The sequence below is a fragment of the Leucoraja erinacea genome, chromosome 1, assembly GCF_028641065.1.
Source record: "Leucoraja erinacea ecotype New England chromosome 1, Leri_hhj_1, whole genome shotgun sequence".
NCBI classification, from domain to species: domain Eukaryota; kingdom Metazoa; phylum Chordata; class Chondrichthyes; order Rajiformes; family Rajidae; genus Leucoraja; species Leucoraja erinaceus.
The window spans coordinates 167,368,925-167,391,019 of record NC_073377.1 but is presented as its reverse complement, the minus strand read 5'-3'; the positions used below and the strand labels follow the sequence as shown (position 1 = coordinate 167,391,019).

The window sequence follows — 22,095 nt, the reverse complement described above, 5'->3', positions numbered from 1 at the left end:
ACTGTATGCCCATAGCTAAGTTATCCTTTTCTTTTGTATAATATAATCTCAAGGGTTAGAATTTAAATAGCTCGATCCCATAGTCGTGGTAATGTTTCTGAAACTCGACATTTTGGAACAGCAATGAAAAGTTTCACCAGTGTTACAAAATATAAAGTTTTGGTTAAATTTAAAGGGTATAATTAAAGAAGTCAAATATTCTTAATAATTTTGAGAATGTGGGAAACAGGAGCAGTCGGCATATATCAGTGGAGTTTCAACTTTTTTTAAAATCTGGGCAAAGAAATACTATCAGTTTTCCAGTATTGGATGAGATTTGGTTAATGGTACTTTGGAAGAATTGGAGAAAACTATTTTACAGATCCTTGTAGTGAATAATATGAATTGCTTGACAAATAATCTACTCTTACAACCTCAAGAGCTACTGTGGAGTTTCTCCATTCCCTGTGGATTTCACACATTGACAGAAATGGCAGAGACCAGAATAGTTAGGACTTTGTGCAATGGGCTTAAACAAGGAATTGAAAAACAATACTGCACAGGCACTGCTGCTTGTTTGCCCTCATTATGGGGCAGAGTTTGTTTTGGTTATTGAAACAGCCTTTTCAAAGCTCTTAGGCTTAAGGATGACTAGTTCCACCAACACTCCCGGTAGAAGCATTAAAAGCCATTATAGTCTACTCCTGTTGACTATTTCATTGTGTCCTTAGTAGTTGAGCATTAGGAAAGCACCCTCTCCTTTGGAGGTTGTTCTGATCACTTTGGTACACAAAAAAGCTGGAGAAACTCAGCAGGTGCAGCAGCATCTATGGAGCGAAGGAAATAGGCAACGTTTCGGCCCGAAACGTTGCCTATTTCCTTCGCTCCATAGATGCTGCTTGCACCTGCTGAGTTTCTCCAGCTTTTTTGTGTATCTTCGATTTTCCAGCATCTGCAGTTCCTTCTTAAAAACGTTCTGATCACTTTAACTGGCTCACAGGCCTATTCCCAGTGTTATTGGTAACAGCTGGGTCCAATGAACAGATACTGGTTGCCCGCTTGAATCTTGTCAGCCTTCTCCCTCTAAAACCCAGGCATTCTACCCACACTGTTGATATACATCATAACCAACCCCTCGAAGCACTTCATCGCCATGGACATTAGTGCTAGCCATTGAGGATGTCACCTTCCTTTTGGACACTGGTACTATCAATGTCCTTTTTAAAACAGGTGGGGACCTTGGACTTTACTAGTGAGAGGTTGAAGATGTCCACAAAAATCCCAGCCGGTTGCCCGCATAAGTTTTAAGAACACAGCCAGGTACACCATCGGGGCCAGATGCTTTCCGAGGGTTCACTCTCATGAAGGATCTTCTGACATCGGTCTCAGTGACTGGGAATATAGTGTAATTGGGTGGGGAAATAACACTATGATTAAATGGTCCAAATCACTTGAACTGCAATGAATATTTAACTTAAAACAGAAGGGGTTCCCCTTGTACTTGTGGTTAATGGAATTGTAGACATTTACAACGAGGAGGACATTTGGCACATTGTGTCTGTGCTGCTTGTAAAAGAGCTCTTGAGTTTAATCCAGCTTCCCATTCTTGTTCTCTGGATGAGGCCTTCTGTTTTACCATCCTTTGAGGTTGGCAGTGAATTTTCTGTCCCATCTAACCTGTAATATGAAACCAATATACAGCCCGGAGCAGCGCAGTAGCGTACCGTTAGACTTGTTGCCTTCCAGCGTCAGAGACCCGGGTTTGATCCCGACTATGGGTGCTGTCCGTATGGAGTTTGTACATTCCCCTGTGACCATGTGGGTTTTCGAGGGTGTTCCACACTCCAAGTATGTCAGGTTTGTAGGTTAATTGGTTTTGGTAAATTATAAAAAAAACCTCCCTAGTTTGTAGGAGGATAGTGTTAGTGTATGGTTAGTGATCGCTGCTCGGCCCCGACTCGATGGAACGAAGGGCCTGTCTCCGCCAATAAAGCACATTTATCCAACATTCTTGCAACTTCCCGTGTAATTAAAAACATCTTTATTTGGTCGAATGCTGTTTGCATATTATACATGTTTGCATGTGATTGTGGTGCAACAGTTTGAAGGTAGTGTTTAAAAATGTATTTGCAGGATAGCCACCCCATTAACCATGGACATGTATGCGTGGACTGGTAAGCAGGCCGTCCTCTACAACGGTCTGCTCCTGGTGGGTGCTGGAGTAGAATCCATTGCTGTTTTTATGGCAATCAAATTTCTTTCAAAAAGGTAAAAAAAAGACATGATATAAATGTTGTTCTAGTATTCGAGCTTGCTTTTGCATGTGGACTTATTACAAAAATCTATTTGTTTTTTTTTTTTAAAAAAGAATTGAAGATCGGCAAATGCTTCTTGGCGGATTCATTCTCATTTTTGTTGGCTTCTTTGTTCTGCTGCCGTGGGGAAACCAGTATCCTCCAATCCAATGGGCAGGTAAGTCTGGTTCGTCTCCGTCTGCTGCTTGTGCTGACCAAATAAGCAAATACACCCAATCTCAGAAATGTTGAATGAAAAAAAATACTGGAAGTTTCTGGGTATGCAACGTCGCTTTTCATTGTTGCTCCTTGTTTTTCATTATACACACAGTTCTATCAAAAAGGAATTAATCGGGAATCAGCAGGTGGATTTCCTTGTGTAACCTCTGAGGAATTCAGAGTTTGTACTCTGTTGCTGGACACATATAGAGATCTTGTGGTCTAGACCAGTGATTCCCAAACTGGGGCCATATTTCAGGGGGGGCCACAGAATCATTTTGGGATTTTGGGGGCCACAGGTTCAATGAAGGGGGCCACCTTTATCCGCTAATAATGTCAGAAAAATTAAAGATCCCAAGGGGGCCATGAGCTAAAAAAGGTTGGGAACCACTGGTCTAGAGGGTAGAGGTCTTGTGTTAGAGGGTAGCTTAGAAATTGCCAGTGGATTTTGGCTGGAGGCTCTAAACCACCTGACATGCCATGGATAAGTGTTGAGAGCATACAACTCAGTTGGTTGAGAAGCGTCTTGGGGAAGAGGGGGTGGGGGGGCATAATGGATGTCCACCTTGTCCTCACCAATCTGTGTTATAGATGACTTGTTCTTAACATGTACCTTGGTATATCCCTCACTCTGTCATTGTCATTATTACTATCAAGCCAAGGGATCACTGGTTCAATGAGGAGTTCCTAAGGGCACATTTGGAGCAGCGCAGGCAAACCTGAAATAGGCTGCCAATTTAGTGAAACTGCCAATTTAGTGAGACTGAGTCTGACGAAAGGTCCCGATCCGAAACGTCACCTATTCCTTCGCTCCATAGATGCTGCCTCACCCGCTGAGTTTCTCCAGCATTTTATATCTACCTTTGATTTTTCCAGCATCTGCAGTTCCTTCTCAAACATTGGATTGACTTCCACCATTTCTGACATGGTCAACTGCATCTTATTTGATGGACTGGTGGGGACACAAAAATAGTTGGGGTTCTACAGAAAACGTGATTATCATTTTGAGACCTGGGCTTATTTTCTGTCATTATTTTCAATTAATTGTTTTGTTGTTACAGAAATCACATGGAAGCCCAGGTCAGGATGCATTTCTTTGGATTCATATTTCCTTGAACAGTAAAAGACCAAGACGGCTAAGTCCATGCGTTGAAAATAAACTTCCTAATTATATTTTTATTTTATTGGCAGAGCTGAAGAATGGTTCCAACTCTAGTTCTGCTGAAATAAAATATGATGAATCTTCCATAGCAGCTTGGAATGTGTTATCACCGCCTTCACTTGGTCTTGATGCTATTGCAATAGGATGTCCTGTGCAGCAAGCATGGTGTCAATATACACCCATTATCCATCTAGCTCAGTATATCGGATCTGTAATCTTGATTGGAGTTGGATACCCAGTCTGTAGTGTTCTTTCCTACACCTTGTATTCAAAGATTTTAGGACCAAAGCCCCAGGTAAGTAGTGTGTAACTATGTATAATTGTTGTTAACAGTTTATGATTTTCAATTTCCATAACTTCCACAGTTTATCAATTCACTGACACAGTTTATAACCAACAATGTATCTTAAAGGCGCAAGTGGTAGAGCCACTACCCCACAGCTCCAGCGACCCGGGTTCAATCATGTCCTCTGGTATTGTCTATGTGGAGTTTGCACGTTCTCCCAATGATAGTGTGGGTTTCCCCTGGTGCTCCAATTTCCTCGCCCATCCCAAAGACGTGCGGGTCAGGAGGTTCATTGGCTGCTGTAAATTGCCTCCTAGTGTGTTCATGACTGGTAACATGTAGGGGGTGGGGGGGAGTTTGGGAGAATAAAATGGGATGAGTGTCAATGAATACTTAATGGTAGACATTAACTCAATGGACTGGAGGGCCTGTTTCCCTGCTGTATCTCTTTGCCCATTATATCTTTCTGCAAGTAACATTAATGTAACTGTAGGCTAGTTTTGCCCCTGTCACACTTAGGAAACCTGAACGGAAACCTCTGGAGACTTTGTGCCCCACCCAAGGTTTCCGTGCGGTTCCCGGAGGTTGCAGGTGGTGGAAGCAGGTACGGAGACTGACAAAAACCTCCGGGAACTGCACGGAAACCTTGGGTGGGGCGCAAAGTCTCCAGAGGTTTCCGTTCAGGTTTCCTAAGTGGGACAGGGGCATTCTACTGTAAGAGCTGCTTCCACAAATGGCAAGTGGACCTAGAAATATGACAGGTTCCTTTAAGTTTGCTCAGTTTAATGAGATCGACTTATCTCCATATAACTTAGATCTTTGTTAATCAAATAAATTATCAGATTAAGATTTAAAATTAACAATTGCCCCCTCATCAATTATATATTTTGCAGAAGAAAATTCCAAACCTTATACCACTTATTTGTTATAAAGTATTCCCTAACTTAATTGTTAAATGTTCTAGCTTACAACCCCAATCCATGACCCCTTACCCATCCTATGTTTTCCTTATTATCTTTAATTTTTTTGATTATTATTTAACTATTTATATTGCAGAGAATAAAATCATAGTTTGGGCAATCTCTTCCACTATTCTTGGAGTTTGGATATCTTTCTGATAAATCTTCTCCAAGACCTATAGACTTAAAATCTAGATCTCTTGGTTCTCCTGGTAATTGTCAACCTATATCTATAGTTGCCATTAAATTAAAAATATATGAATAAATTAAGCTGATGTTGTTCTCCACATTATTTACATTGTTATCTATCTTTCTGTGTCATCCACCATCTTGAATATGTGGTTTCTCCACTATTATTTATAACATTTATAAAGTTACTATTTATATTTATTTTTATTTATAAAAACGGAATGGTTGTGGCCGCAGCACAATTTGTGTGGTTTATCACGTCACACTGGTAAAATGAATTTAAGCGACTTTAAGTCCTTGAAAAGCGCCATACAAATAAAATGTAGTGTTATTATTATTATAGGCATTAACTTGCCTCTGAAAATTTGGACAGGTACACGGATGGGAAAGTTTAGAGGGGTACAGGTCAAATGCAGACAAATTGGAATAGCATAGATTATATTTTGGTCAACGTGGGCAGGTTAGGCCATAGGGCTGGTTTCCCTGTTGTATGAGTTTTTGACTAAAGCAATGTGATTTGTCCAAAAAAAGTACCGATTACATTACCATCTCATCTGAAATTTTGAAGATATTCATTAACTCCAGGCTTAAATCTAGACTTTAGTAATTTCCTGATATTAAATATTGGGGTGTCCTGGGTGTGCAGTTTTCCAAAACAAAGGACTATGTAATTAATCCAAATAAATTTGGAAGATGATAATTTGGATGATTTACTTTCTTTACTCACCTAATCCTGAGAATTCGGTTTTGTTATTTGGATTATCTTAATTTTGTCAAATTCTGACCCACACTTCCTCAGCTGTAATTGTTTGTGCAAAATAATAATCTAGCATGTCTTCTGTCTCCCTATTTTATTTAAAGTATCACATTATTCCAGACCATTATTTTTCCCTTAACGTGATTGTAATCTTCTCATCTCCATGATTTTTCATTTCATATTGCCTCTGCATTAGCTCTTATCAATTGTTTTACAACCTCTTGTTATTTATATCTCGCCCCTAAGCATTTTTCAAAACTGGTAACCAAGTTGTTTTTGTGGCTGCTGGTAGATTGGCTACTAAAAATAGCTGGTTCAAATCGCATTAAAAAATATTGATGATCAATTAGGAAGCATGAGTTTGTGTATGCTGGACGGTGCTGGCTCGAAGGGCCGAATGGCTGCCTCCTGAACCTATTTTCTATGTCTTGCAGGAACGGGGTGCAAACTTGTTTCATTTGCTTGCAATGAAACAGGTTGCCAATAACGATATATTTGCCTGTATGGCATGATTTCATGAGCTGGAGAAAATGATTTAAAAGAAAACCTGTTTGATATTATTTAATAGTACTACTTACTACTGATGAGTGAAGAATAATAACATCTTGAACTGCCAATTGATCATTCTACTCACTCCCATGTGATTACTATCATTGCCATCGTTTTAAAGAGGATGAAGTAGAGTTGGGAACAGATTTTGTAAAATAATTCTATGGCTAGATTTTGTGCAAAAGCTCATAGTATCTAAGTCTCTCATTTGTTAACCTTTAGGGTGTTTACATGGGGTGGCTAACGGCCTCTGGAAGTGGAGCACGCACACTTGGACCAACCTTTGTTGGTCAAGTTTATCCCCGTTATGGACCTCGATGGACATTTGGCCCCATATGCGGGATGGTGATGGCAGCTGCAATACTTGTCGGGCTGATGTACAAAAAACTCATAGGATTCTCAATCCGATATCAGACTCTACAGCAATGCTAAACTGCAAGGAACAAACGTACATTTACGGACATAGCGTTAAGAAAACTAAATTGCACTTTATTTTATTTACTGAAGTTAATAATGGGGTTCAACTGTAAATGCTTCTGTCTATTCAGTCTACATGCAACAGTTTAATTTCTGCTGCGTAAAATTGTAATGTCCATATAGATGTGATAGGTGTACTTTATAAAATCTACCAATTTTGAAATGACAAATATTGCAAGCTATATTATTTTTAGTGGTGTAACATTTAAAGTAAAGTTTAGGCATATTGTGAATGTTGCCCCTGGATGAAGCTTCAGGTATATTTTTGTATTTCACTGTAGACATCCACAAGCATAAATAAGTCTTAAATAATATGCTTTACATAGGTCCTTGAAACCATTAATGCACAACATTTTGTTTCCATAAAAAACCCAGCCAGGCAGATAACTGCAAGCTAATATTGACTTTGGTGTAAGGGAAATCCCTTTCCCAGTATGCACAACTGTATAGAACCACTTCATGAATTGAATGCTTATACAGTTCAGTTACATGGAGATGGGAATTTTTGTTCTGCAGTGAGTCCTGTCAAAAGGGGATGGGTAAACATTTCTTCAGATGCACCCATCAGGAAATAGCATTCAGAATCAGGTGAGAAAGGTGTGAGAGGCTGCCTTTTGCTGATCAAGGTGAGGTTTGGACAATCAGGATATTTAGATCAGTCAGATGGTCATCTCAATTGATACCAAGAACCAGATGATGCAACAAATTCATTTGATGAAGTTACCTTCTCAGCAGCACCTCTTTGGTCCCCAATCAGCATTGTTTTCACTTTATATTTGGAGCACTATTTTCCATTAACTACTTCTGCCTTTCAGTATCTAACTTTTTTGATCATTTAAAAAAAAGACCTCACTTATGTTTAAGAGCAGTAAACCACACAAATAACCTTGTGAATTAAAACTAATCTTACAAACTAGGTTTACTATCTTAACTGGCTTAGTTGCATCATTCACTCCCATGAACTAGTCAAAGCTGGTTATAAAGTTAGTTATATTTTAAGCTGAATTGCAGAGGTCAATATTTAACTCGCCGTAACACCGTATTATTCTAGAACCTCTTACAATGAGTAGCAGATAAATTTGAAGAAACAAAGCCAGATTCACATGTTAAGCTGATTTATTTCACAGCAAAATCAACGTAGTTAGAAATGGACCCGCTACACACAAAACTGCAGATGGTGGAAATCTGAAAATACTGGAAAAATGCAGGTTAGACAGTATCAGTTAGATATGAAACATAAATCAGTTTCTCTCTCCACAGCTGCAGTCTGACCTGCCTAAATTTCAGCATTTGGTTTATTTCAAATCTAGACAAATTCATCCTGTGAAGATTTTTTTTTAAATTGGTATACCTTACCAATGGCTAATGTACCCAAAGCTATCCAACAATCCTTTTATAAAAGATCTCAAACTCTACTTTTTTTTGCAACCTCATAATTGTCAGTCTTCTAATGTTGACATTAAGAGCTAGTAAAGACTATCAATACTGATTTGTAAACAGTGGAGTAACATCAGTGTTAGTTCATTCACATCTAACTTTCAGCTTTCTCATCATTTAGAAATCTGATGTCATTTCAAGGGCTGCAAACTGTTAAAAATCTGATGCAAATATGACAGGGCGATAAGAAAATTAAGATGCAGATGTTGAAAATCAGAATAAAAAAGAAAAATAGTGGAAATATGCACAATGTTATACAGCATCAGTGGAAAGGCTCAAGTTACCATTTCAAGTCAAAAGATCCTTCATCAGTTCTGTAATTTATGGCTGGCAAATGGGCTCTTGATTTTAGCCAAATGACAAGTTTGTCCAAAATGAACATATTGAAATATTGTTTAAAATTAGTAAATAAAAATTAGTTTAGTTGAGAATGAGACAGATTTAAACATCAGTTTGTTGCAGAGTGGTTTCATCAGACAAGCCAAAATCTGAAGGCTTGAGATTTGATTCCAATTCCTGATGTATTAGCTAATTTTGGATGCCACCATTATTAGTGGTTGAGTCATACAGGATGGAAACATTTGGCCCAACTTGCCTTTGCTGACAAAGATGCCCCATCTACACTAGTCCCACCTGTCTATGTTTGGCCCATATCCCTCTAAACCTTTCCTTTCCATGCACCTGTCCAAATGTCCTTTACATTTTGGTATAACACCTTTAGATGTTTTTCAGAGTTATCCAAAGTTCCCACTTCAGATTAATGTTCAGAGTGGTGGAAATGTATTATTTTGGGAGGTGGACAATCAGCTTGTTGAAACTTGCTAAAGCTCATGGAAATAATGTATTGGAAGTAAACCAACAGAATTTTAATTCCTTGAAGAAAATGTATCGGCTAATTGCAGACTTCGAGCATCAGAACTAACGGCTCATTTAGTTGCCCTTTCACCAATTAGAATTTGAATAGAATGCTTAGTCACCATCTTCTCTGCATCGGTAAGATCAAGCGCAGGCTTGGCGATCGCTTCGCCCAACACCTCCGCTCAGTTTGAGTAACCAACCTGATCTCCCTGTGGCTCAGCACTTCAATTCCCCCATCCATTCCGTGTCCTGTGTCTCCGCCATTGCCAGAGTGAGGCCCAGCGCAAATTAGAGGAACAACACCTCATATTTTGCTTGGGTATTTTACACCCCAGCGGTATGAACATTGACTTCTCCAATTTCAGGTAGTCCTTGCTTTCTCCCTCCTTCCCCTCCCCTTCCCAGCTATCCCACAAGCCTACTGTCTCCGCCTCTTCCTTTCTTTTTTCCTTCCCCCCCGCCTGACATCAATCTGAAGAAGGGTCTCAACCCGAAACTTCGCCTATTCCTTCGCTCGATAGATGCTGCCTCACCCGCTGTGTTTCTCCAGCATTTTTGTCTACCTTTAATTTCTCCAGCATCTGCAGTTCTTTCTTAAACATCTTCCCCTTACATGCACTTCCTTTTAGCATTAGGTAGGCAAAGTTCAAATTTAGATTTTTAATGACGTGAAACTTGAAACTGCTGGTTGCCAGAAATTTTACAGGCAAGTGGAGACCCTTTTTTAAAAAAAATGAAAATCATATCCACTTTTCAGGGGAAAGAAATTGGGAAAAACTGATTTTTACAAAATCAGCAAACTCGAATAAGAGCACCAATACACAAATTGTATTAAAACAGTAAAAAACAGACAGCGTCAAGCATCGGCATACAAATATGTACATGTAATTTACATAATTCACAGTTATACCAGAAATTGGTGGATTGGAATCAAACTCAGTTTTCAGTATTGTCTGGATTTTCTTCTCACTGGTCATTGTTACCATTTTAGCAACTAAGTACTAGTTTCACTCCAACTACAACCTTTTATCATTTAACTACAGTTTATGAAGGTCGGACATGGGAATTAAAAAAACCAATAAATACTATTACTTTGGAATGCTATTACTTTTTCAAATACCAGAACATTAGGATGTACTTGGCAACGTTACAAATTTAGTCTGTTGAGGTATTTCACTTTACATGAACCATCTTAAAATGAAGGTTGATAAACACACAATATCATGTAAATGACACGCCCAATTGTATTTGGAAGAAGTGCTTTGCTGTGATCAGTCAAGTAATGAAATGAGTGCATCCCTAAAATATATAACATTTATATATAAAATCATCTCTTACAAAAACAAAGTTCATATACAATTTTCTTACAAATTGTGTAAATGCCTTTTATACACATGTTAAATACAAACCTACAATTTGCCAATTTCAACTGATATCAATGCATTGTGTTTTGTTTACCCAAAAATAACCTGCACATGAAAAATAGAAAAAATAAAAAATCTACCATATACAAAAGAAAACATTACAATAAATACAAAATTATTTACATCTTTGGGTTTAGCATTTACATGTGCTACATCAAACAACTTATCTTTTTTTAAGCATCTACTGTTAGTTATTATTCAGAAACATGTATAAAGGGGAAGCTTATGAATCTAATTCGCAGAAAACAATTGACAAGTACAAGAAACTGTTTAGAAGACAATATTGACACTTTGAAAGATTATACATGTGTCAGTGGCTTCAATGTTAGTTTGTTTGATTTGCCAGCAAGCCGAGGATTGATGAGAGGCACTGTAGCTTTCCTTTCACATGATCAGGAATCCTCTCATTCTGCCCATACCTAGAAAAACAAATATTTTCAGGATTGTGGCCAATTACATAACAAATAAAAACAAATGTCATTTCAACCGTACTAGCATTAAGTAGTTAGAAATGAGTATTCTGTAGAATAGTAAATATAAGCAGAATATAAAACAAGATGGGTTGTGGCAATTCCCAGAAGTAAAGTGATTGGAGATGGAGCCGTTTCATCAGCGATAAATTGAAAGGATCCCTCAATTTCAGAATAAAATTGCAAATGTGAAAACAACAAAACAATTACATCATAACCTCACTTCACACTTTTTTTTTAGCATATTTAATTATAACTTGATTAAATGCAAAAATAATCTTGTGCATTAGTTAATTTTCTCATTTCGATCTACTGTAAGGATTTTACTACTCAGCAGAACAATATTCAAAATATCATTGCAAAAATAAAAATCCCATGTTAGAATCGTTGTACTCAAGCTTTTCTTTTAAAAATAACCCTACATTCAAGGTCAGTTACACAAATGTCACTTCCATGAATCGTTCAATTGTTTAGCCTTTAAAATTTCAAACTGTGATCTTTAGTCAAGTTGTCACCATCCATGTTTTAAAAAAAAATATTTGCTGTTTTTAAATAAATATTTGGTGTTTATCAAAATATTTGATGCTTTTAAAATGTGTTTAAAAAAAATAAATGTGATGTTTATGAATAGGAAGCCATGCTCTCATACATAATTGGAGGAGCCATCTTGGAGGAACGGCTGCTAACTAGCAGCCGTACGTTAAACTCGCTTTTTAAAAAGTTTTTTTTAGTTAGTCCTGTCTCGTCCGTTTGGAGAAATGGACTTTTTAATGTGGGGGGTAGGGGGCAATTTTATTTCTAGGTCCCTACCTGGGTGAGGCAGCTTTTTCTCCGGGCTGCCCCGTCGACTCATCCTCGCGGCCTACCAGCGGGCTTGGAGCGCCGTTTCCTGGCAGGGACCGCCCAGCACCTCGGCCTCGGTGGCGGCGCAGTGCTGGAGCACTATCGTGGAGCGGAGCGGGCGATGCCTTGCCTGGGTCGTCGCGCTGGACCGCAGAGAGCAACACCTCCGGTCTGCGGAGCAGAGCGGGCGGCGCCGATTTCAACATCGGGAGCCTGGGAGCTCCAAACCGGCGCGGCCTTGTCGGCTCCGGAAGCTACGGTCTACAGCTTGGAAGCGGCCGTTCCAGGTGGCCCAGCCGCTGAGAGGACTCTCCCGACGCCGGGGCAAGACAACCCGGTGAGAACGGCCAGGAACATCGGGCCTCCGTAGAGGCAACTGCGGTGGCAGGCCTGACTTTGGGGTGAACTTGGGGCTGGGGACTTGGCATTGTGCCTTCCCCCACAGTGGTATCCATTGTGGGGGGGGATGATTTTCTGTCTCTACGTAATCCTGTTAGTCTTTGTCCAAGATGGCTGCCGTGAAGGGAGAGTGGACGCTGGCGCGCTTTGGCTGCCGCTGCTCTCTCTTCACATTGTGTTTTTGATTTTCTGTTTTTGGACTGAATTCTGTTTTTAGTTTGTGTCTCTGTGATGTCTTTATTATTTATTTTACTCTGATTATATGTTTATATTCCTGTTAATCTATGTAAGGTGTCCTTGAGATGTCTGAAAGGCGCCCAACAAATAAAATTTATTATTATTATATTTTGCTTATAGAAGTGTTTCCAATACAACAACCATACATCATTTGAAATAGGCTAATAAGTGAAGTTAGTATTACAGATGCACGCTTAAGGGGATTTTCCTCCCTTTTACATCATCCCATACACAAAAGGAGCTGTACCCATTCCTCGATTAATGGAAAGTGGTGGAATTAGTTGCATTTAGTCTGGAAATAAGTAGTATTGTAATTCAAGTGTTATTTTAATCTATTTAATATTTCATGTTGAGGAGCATTTCTACTATAGACTGAAATATATGAATTGCACATGTACAATAAAAAAGTACTTACCTGATTGATTGCCCCTGAGGAGATGTGTAAACAACAGCTGTAACTCCAGCTTGCACCAGGAGCTGAGAACCATCATTAAATTGAACCCAGACTTCTCCACTGTTGAGCTGTCAAATATTGAATACCAAACATAAGTTGCAGGCCCAGTTTTTCTAGTATTCTATCATATAGTCATGCCGTGTGGTAACAAGCCCTTCGGCCCATCTTGCCCACACTGACCAACATGCCCCCATCCACACAAGACCCACCTGACTGTACTTGGGCCATTACCCTTTAAACCTATCCTATCCATGTACCTGTTCAAATGTCCCCTGAACATTATGATAGCACCTACCTTAACTACCGGCAGCTCGTTACATATACCCACCATCTTTTGTGTAAAAAAAAAAATCCCCCAGGTTGTTATTAAATCCCCCACCTTAAACCCATGTTATCTAGTTCTCGATTCCCCATATCGAGGCAAAAGGACTGTGCTTTTACCTGACCTCTGATGATCTTTTACACGTCCAAAAGATCACCTCTCATCCTCCTGCTCTACAGGGAATAAAGTCATAGCTTGCTCAAGCTCTCCCTACAGCTCAGGCCCACAAATCCTGGCAACATCCTCACAATTCTTCCCTGCACACTTTCCAGCTTGAAACCATCTTTCCTAAACTGAACACAATACTCTAAATGTGGCCTCACCAATGTGTTATATAACTGTGACATGACCTCCCAACTTCAATACTCAATACACTGACTGATGACAGCCAAAGTGCCGAATATTTTTTTGACCACCCCATCTACCTGTGGTGCCACTTTCAAGGAAATATGAACCTGCACTCCTAGATCTCTCTGCTCTGCAACCCTCTCCAGAGCCCTGCTATTCACCGTTTAGGTCCTGTCGTGGTTAGACTTCCCAAAATTCAACACCTCGCATTTCTCTGCATCCATCAACCCAACCAATCAAAATATTGCTGAAACGTTTGACAACCAGTCAATTACTTTAAAATCCAATACATAAACAAGATTCCCATCTTGAATTAATCCAAAAAAAAAAAAAAAGCCCGATTACAAATGCTTATTTTGTCCTCTAGCACACTGAAAGCACAGGTAAGTTGGAAACAAACATTTTGAAAATTATTTTAACTTAAATTCACAGGTTTAAATGTTATTGCTTTGAGTCTTACAATTACAGTAATTTCCATCTACTGGTTTCTTCACCAACACCATTGTAAAACCTTTCGCTGTTTTTATAATTTATTCTGGTTTGCCACTCGACTAATTGTTTACTCTACGAATGGCTCTGCAAAGGGCTGAAATAAATATAGTTTGTGGCCTTAAACTTCTAGTTCCTTTGAGAAACCCTTAGGCTTAAAGGTGATATCTCCAATGGAATTTCCTTGTTTGGCAAGGATATGAAGGTTTTAGATTACAACCTTACTGAAACACCGAGGCTATTCTTAGAATATTCACATTCATTATAGTGCCATTGTACAACTGGGTTTAAGAGAAATGTAATCACTAAGTTCTAGAGAAAGTAGGGGTTTATGAGCTGAAAACGACCTAAAACACATGAAAAACTATTTACATGAGTGGATGGAATTTGAAATGCACTTATTCATAATTCACTTATGCACAGGAATGTTCATAAAAGCAATGATCAATAATTACTGGTATGCAGAAAGGTTGGAATGGGAAAACATAGATTGGAAGTGTCCATTGGCAATCTGCTATGAAAGCTATTCTATAATTTATACCTTTGAATCCAAGGCTATTGAATGGAATTAAGGTACAGATCATTCAGGATATATTTAAGAACTAAGTTTTGAAGCACTGAATTAAGCCACATTTTTCTTCACATCAGAAATATTTCTGCACAAGATAATCTGCAAACATTTTTGCAAAATAGTTGTACAATGCAATGAAATTTCAGCACACATGGACATGGTTTAAGATTCTCAAATATCAACCCCAATTTCAAAATTAAATCAATACTAATGTGATACTTGCATTCCACTGTTCAGACATCAGAATGCACATCACACGGATTCATATCACACAGTACAGCTGCAAAACCCAATTAGTAGCTTCAATGCCAATAAGTGATAACTGGCAGCTCCTACTCACAAACCTTTCAGCTCTCTAATATTTCCCTTCCTTCTTGTCCCCCACTCCCAGCCAAGTTGTTGATTGTAAATATACTTGAATAACTGCATCAACTATATGGACTTCCAAGCCAAACCATCAATACTACTTATAGGAAAACAGGGCAACGTTACATCTGGAGTTAATTCAGTAGAACTCCCGAGATGGACATGTTGAAAGGAAAGTTGTAAATTGCAATATAAACCATTTTTATAACATAACCCAAAAGCAGATTCAGTAAAGCTGGCTGATATCGATTGGAAAATGGGGAGTGGGAAAGTCTGCTGTTAGAGGGCTATTTATATCACTTTGCTTCTGCAGGAGCTGGAGGCAAACATTCAGATGCAACTTTGCCGAGTTAAAATTCATCGTTCATCAATATTCAAATAATTTGCTCATGAACATGGTTAAGCACCAAAATATCAGTTGAATATTTAGCGATTTAAAAATGTCATACCTGAGATGCCCAGCCAACATTAGGTACAAAAACAGATTTCAGCACCTGTCCTGGACTTGGAGATATTACGGTCTGTGTTGAAGGTACAGATTTATTTTTAACATCAGTGAAAGTTGTTAAAATTGATTCTTCAGAGAAACAAATCTGAAAAGTTAAAATAGCAAAATGAATGTTAAATTTTAAAAATAAATTCCTTATGCAACAGGATCTAGGTAGTGGAGTGCAAGGTATAAAAACGGTATTGTTTCATCTATGGAACTGCAATAGATAGCATTAATTAGCAGTGGCAGATGAGGAAAGATTTTAAAATAATGACAACATTAGTTTGCATTTCCCTGGGTGGAATACGAGGAACAGCACCTTATATTCTGCCTATCTCCTCTTCCCTTCCCCATCTGACATCTGCCAAACAACCCTTCCTCATCTGTACTGGCCTATCGCATGGTAGCTCTTATCCCACCCCTCCATCTCTTTACGCTGGTTATTTCCCCTCTACCCTTGCAGTCTAGATGATGGGTCTCCACTGCCCGTTTCCCTCCACGTACTGCCTGGCCTACTGAGTTTCTCCAGCAGCTCTTCTTTCTTTGTGGAGTCAGTCTAGATTTGGCTCCTTAATTATACTTCAATAACATATTAAAGAGTCTTTAGAAGGTACAAATTCAAGAAGAGTGTATTCAGAGGTCAATTAGAAATAAGACATGTCAAAAGCCTGGATATAAGGGTGAATCTAAGTTGCAACCAGTGGTTCTAATATTAACTGCTGGCATTTGGCAAGTTAGACATAAGTAAGCACCAGACTTTGCAGACTCACTTCAACTTTGGGTTTAACCGAGTGGAATTTATTGATGGAATTTTACACTCCCGGGAATCCACAGGGTTACACTGGGAAAACAAAATCACCTTTGATTCTATGCCTATTACATATGATTGTAGACCCCATTCATTTTAATGGCAATTCTCCAACATGGGGAGGAAAGTTGGAGGAAAGTTAGTTTGTTTTAAACCAAAGTAAAATAATAGTTTTTAATGAACATGCTTTATCTGCTCTTATTGCTTTAAAAAAAAAATAGAAACACTTATCTGATGCAAACAAATGGCAGATTGCCTTTTAGAAAAAAAAGGCACAACGTGCTGGATTAACTTGGTGGGTTAGGCAGCATCGCTGTTGATAGGTGATGTTTTGGGTTGGGACCCCTTTCTGCCACTGAACTGATGTTTCATTTTATTATTTGCATCCATTGAAAGAACGTTTAAATTTCTTTTGGACACCAGAGACATGTGTCAAAGGGCCTCGTAGCTTTGTTTCCTGCCAGTTCTTGAGGCTGGTGGTTCAAGACAATCCTGTCCAAATCCTAATCATCATAAACACCCCAGTTTGGAGGAGCAGCAAGATTGGCCCATTGTGTCTGACACAGGTGATTGCAAGTTAGTGCTGGACAAGTTGCAAGAAAATCCATGCTGTTGCTGTCTAAACTGAATGAAATATTCCTTCCAATGCAGAGTGCTGTAGCTTCTTGCAACCACCTAAGCAATAACCTAAATCCACAATTTGGTTAACATATTTTACATGTTTCAGGTACCAATTATCAGCTCACATCACAAGAAAGCTCTTAACAATATGGACCAATGTATTCACTTTTCACTTTAGTATCAATGGGCATGCAAATCTAAATCAGTCTAGAAGTCAGAAACTCATGCAACTTCAAGATCACCCTTTCCCCAACAGAATATACAATATCTTTCTGAATTGAAGTGACACATTTAACATGTTTTCCTTTGTAACAATCTGGTATGCAGATGCCATAAAAGTGTTTAATTTGTGAATAATAAATAAATGGCTGCTTACTGAAGGACTAATGCTTGCAGTCTGGCTCGGAATCAGTGGTTGCTCCTGCACTGCATGCTTTCGATCCACTGTTGAAGTTGGGGAGAGCGTAGAATCAATGTTTGCAGGCCGCCTATTTTGTGTAATAGAATTTGTCAGTGAACAATTCAGTCAATTTTAAAATGTTATTTTCAACCTTCCTTTTTTAATTATTTTTCCAAATTAGTTTTTCTATTTCCAACTTTCTGAATTGTGTACCATGATTAATTGATATATTTTACCTTCCAATAATTATTGGGAAAAATGAAATCTGCTTTTCCTTTCTACCTTCTTGTGCAGCTATAATTGATTCCAGCTCTAGACAAGTCTGATGAGCCTGTGGGACAGAAATATAAAGCATTAAACGAGATCAGAACTATTTAAGTAGGATTGCTATTCAATATCATTGTTATGCTCATTTTCTATAATAAAAGCTTTATACTACACATTATCATGTGTTGTTCTAGCCATTGGATTTCTGTTGAGCATTATCGTGTTAAATATCAAATTTGAATGAATAGAATAGCTTTAACCCATGAACTGTTGTCAGGGGTTATGGGGGCAAAGGCAGGAGAATGGGGTTGAGAGGGAAAGATAGATCAGCCATGTTTGAATGGTAGAGTAGATGATGAGCAAAATGGCCTAATTCTGCTCTTAGAACTTAGAAACCGTTTATTTTCAAGGTTAGGATATCCACATTAATCCTAACCCCCCCCCCCCCCCCCCCCCCCCCCCAAAGCTCAGCTCCCAAAATCAATAATAGTTCTTTAGTGTACAAGCAAATACTCTGGTGTCCATAACTGTGATCTCAATATTAAATAGTCCATTCCTAATTGGAATTGTACTGACACAAAAATGTATAATCACCCTCAAAATGCAATTTTTCCTCACCACTATAGGTTCTGTACTCTTGCTTCCCATCTCCATCATTAAACATTGTAAGTAGCTTAATAGACTTTTAAATAACCTATGGCTTCAATAATACATGGCCAAGATAATTTAAGAAACATTCATTTTTACCCTAAAGAATTGTGTTGTGTGATTGACCATTACTGGATAGTTAATATCTTGTGACCAAACAGATTCATGCTTCCTCTTATTGATCTAGAATTAAATCATCTTGGGTAAATGAAATATGAAAGGAAAATACTTTCCATTTATTGTTGAATCTATTGGCTTATTTATTTCATTCCAATCAATCATAGCACAAGAAGATAATTATTTAGTCACAAGACACAGAAAGCAATATAGTGATGATCTTGGTTATGTATATCCTAGCAAGATTACCATTTTTCTGAGTAATAAAGTTTATTAAAAAAAAAAAACTTATGAATAGTAAAAGTCAACGTGAAAAAAAACCCAACCACAGTAAAACTCTGGTAAAGCAGCATGCTATTGTTTGGAAATCCAGACCATTCATTGCTCTAAAGTGAGAGTTGGGCCCAGAGTACAACTGTGGGTGCGAGGCTGGAGATGATGGCGTGCCATCATGGCTGGAATCTGGACCACGGGCTGGGTGTGGCAAGAACCAGATTCGGGATGCAAAAGGTGGGTAGTTTTCAGTTGGAGTCCAGAATTCCTGAATAATTTCTGCTACTGTTAAACTGATTAGATTCATGTGAAAATTTATCATACCATTGTGATCCAATAAAAGAAATAAAAGTGCTTGGGTATTAATAGGAGTAATGTCCAATAGTTTTAAAAAATCTGCTAGTTTGTCACTATCAAAGTCCAAACAATGCTGGATAATTGAAGTTTAACTATACCTCAAGAAAAATAGTTTTACCTCCTGTGCATGTTCCATATAACATTTTATTCCTTCACCCAGGTCATTCATTTTTCCTCCTCGGAGTGTGTGAGATTTCCCAGATTTTTCTATGATACGAATAATCTCTGATGTCTTGTTAACTTTTGCTCCTGTTAAAAAAATGATCACGATTATTCAAACAGGGATGATCATCTTGGATTGATTAAGGGGCAAGTCCATTGACTTGGAGGTCACAAGGAGGATAAATAGAGTATTTGTTAAATGTAATATTAATTTTGGAAAGACCTGAACAACATGCTGCACAGTTGACTGATTAAAAAAAGTACAGCTCATGCGATGCAAATAAAAGATTGATAGAAAACTGGCTAAATAACACGAAACAAACGGTTGCCTTACTGACAAAAGGCCTTTGGCAGTGGGATTTGTTGTGCTTTATTTTACATGACAATAAGACTGCAAGGTACGAGCTTTGATCAAGATACTTTGGATATTACAAAAACTGGCTGCATGAATGTAGGCATTAGTGCACTGCAGAACATTTTCAATTGCTTGGCCAAGTGGACAGAAAAGTGACAAGAATTCAGCCTGAAGTGTGATGCAATGCATTTGAGGAGGACAAACATGACCAGAGACACAGTAACATGGTGTTACAATGACAACTGTAGATAAACATTGGGGCCTTAGAATATATGCCCATAGATGACAGAAGTTGAAGATTATGTAGTTATGAAAGCATTCGGTATACTTTATTGGCAGAGAGATATACTTTAAGGAGTAGAGTGGTTATGCCTGAGCTGTATAAAACACTATTCAGACCATAACTGGAGTCCTGTACAGAGTTCTGGTAATCATATTCAAGAGGGGATGGAGCAACTCTAAAGAAAATATATAGAAGATTTAAAAGGATAAGAAGAAATAGTAGACCATTTCATCAGGTGTATGTTACATCATCCAATAACATCTTAGTGGATCACTCAACTCAAATTCCATTTTTGTTCAATTTACTGATTTGCTTAATTCTCTTTTAGTACATGAAAACGTTTCAATCTTAGTTTGGAAAATGCCCAATGAGCAAATAAGGGTAGCACTCCAGCATAGAAAGTGCTAACCATTTGCCATTTTATGAATTAAAAATGTCTCCTCATCCAAATCCTAAATGCTTAATTCCCTTCTTCCAAGGCTAAACCATTAAGCTCCAGATCCAATTTCATCCTCGTGTCAAGATGTTTTTCAATTCTTCAAATGTACCCAGAGTATAGGCCAATCTTATTTGATTTCTCCTCATATAACAATCTCATCCTAGGAATCAATTTAGTACTGTAAAATTCCAGTGGCATTTCAACAGAATTTCTGCACTTATTGTATGTTCCTCCTTTTAATAGCAAATACATTTTATAGACAATAGGTGCAGGAGTAGGCCATTTGGCCCTTCGAGCCAGCACAACCATTCAATGTGATCATAGATGATCATTCCCAATCAGTACTCCGTTCCTGCCTTCTCCCCATATCCCCTGACTCCGCTATTTTTAAGAGCCCTATCTAGCTCTTTCTTGAAAGCATCCAGAAAACCTGCCTTCACCGCCCTCTGAGGCAGAGAATTCCACAGACTCTCTGTGAGAAAAAGTGTTTCCTCGTCTCCATTCTAAAAAGCTTACTCCTTATTCTTAACCTGTGGCTCCTGGTTCTGGACTCAATGAGATCCCCTCTCATCCTTCTAAACTCCAGAGTGTACAAGCCCAGCTGCTCCATTCTCTCAGCATATGACAGTCCTGTCATCCCGGGAATTAACCTTGTAAACCTACACTGCACTCCCTCAATAGCACGAATGTCCTTCCTCAAATTAGGGCACCAAAACTGCACACAATACTCCAGGTGTGGTCTCACTAGGGCTCTGTACAAATGTAGAGGATTTCCCGCCCCCCCCTACAATTTTACATATTGGACAGTTTTCCAGAGTATATTCCAATTAATATTGAATTTAGTTTAAAGAAAATGGGCCATATATAAGCACTCAGACCCCTGTTCTAGCTCTGGCTGCACACCTTACTTGCAGTCTGGACCCTCGACTTACTTTGAGTGAGCCAGATGCTAGCCCATCAGAATTTCTAAACAATTGGATGCTGCATTAGAGCTTTACTGCATCTTGTGAATATATTTGTGTTGCCTCCAGTGGAAAATCTGTTCTAAGCTAGATTCCAAAACTGTACACAATATTCTGCATAGTCTCATCAATGTCATGTACAATTGCACAGAGACTTGCCTACTTTTATACTCCAAGCACCTTACAACAAATGCCAATTCATTTGTTTTCCTAATTAATTGCTGTCAATGCAGGTTTACCTTCTATTTCATATATTACCAGACCAAGTTCCTTTTGTAAAACAATTAATAATTTGCTCAGCATTTAATATCATTCTGTTTTTCAATCCTTCCCAACAAAATGAGTAATAGATGTTATACATCTTTTCATCCCATCTATATTATTTTGTAAACTGTGTCTACCACATTGCCCACTTTTCCAAGATTGCTGAATGGAATGGGGATTTTTTTGAAGACGGATTGATGGATAAGAAAACGACTAGTTTAACCTAGAACAGAGGGTGCTGTAAAAGAGATTTAATTGAGTATAAAAACAGATAAAGTAGAAAGGAAGGACCCATCAGCTAGAGATCAAGAACAATACATTTGAAGTCATGCAAAGACAAGAGTTTGATAATTTGTTTATATTTAGAGGGTGTTGGGAGCTTGGGACTCTGTACAAAAGGGCAAACTAGGTAGAAAGCGTCAGCATTTACTTTTTAATGGGTTAGCCCTTCAAGTGCCAAAAGTCATAATGTTGAAGTTTTTAATTACAATATAGAATTAGGATAGTTAGCATATTTATGGCCAGCAGTGACATATGCTTCAACGGTCTCATTCCATAAA

At 38.4% G+C, this 22,095-nt stretch overlaps 2 protein-coding genes across 4 annotated transcripts in view; one reads left to right on the top strand and one right to left on the bottom strand.

Moving 5' to 3' along the window:
* The window catches only part of mfsd8 (major facilitator superfamily domain containing 8), a 35,099-nt gene extending 27,748 nt beyond the window's left edge, over positions 1–7,351 (top strand). For all 3 annotated transcript variants that reach the window (XM_055647613.1, XM_055647632.1, XM_055647622.1), the window contains 4 exons: positions 2,113–2,247; positions 2,348–2,451; positions 3,684–3,949; positions 6,617–7,351. In XM_055647613.1, coding sequence (XP_055503588.1) covers positions 2,113–2,247; positions 2,348–2,451; positions 3,684–3,949; positions 6,617–6,826 — 715 coding nt within the window. In that variant the 3' untranslated portion in view covers positions 6,827–7,351. The remainder of the gene's footprint in view (positions 1–2,112; positions 2,248–2,347; positions 2,452–3,683; positions 3,950–6,616) is intronic.
* A 3,168-nt stretch (positions 7,352–10,519) lies between these two features.
* Positions 10,520–22,095, bottom strand: part of plk4 (polo-like kinase 4 (Drosophila)) — a 28,859-nt gene continuing 17,283 nt past the window's right edge. Inside the window, exons 11-16 of the mRNA XM_055647600.1 lie at positions 19,189–19,319; positions 17,645–17,739; positions 17,385–17,496; positions 15,539–15,682; positions 12,955–13,061; positions 10,520–11,009 (exon numbers count right to left, since the gene is read on the bottom strand). Of these exons, the coding sequence (XP_055503575.1) occupies positions 10,916–11,009; positions 12,955–13,061; positions 15,539–15,682; positions 17,385–17,496; positions 17,645–17,739; positions 19,189–19,319 (683 nt within the window). The 3' untranslated portion in view covers positions 10,520–10,915. The remainder of the gene's footprint in view (positions 11,010–12,954; positions 13,062–15,538; positions 15,683–17,384; positions 17,497–17,644; positions 17,740–19,188; positions 19,320–22,095) is intronic.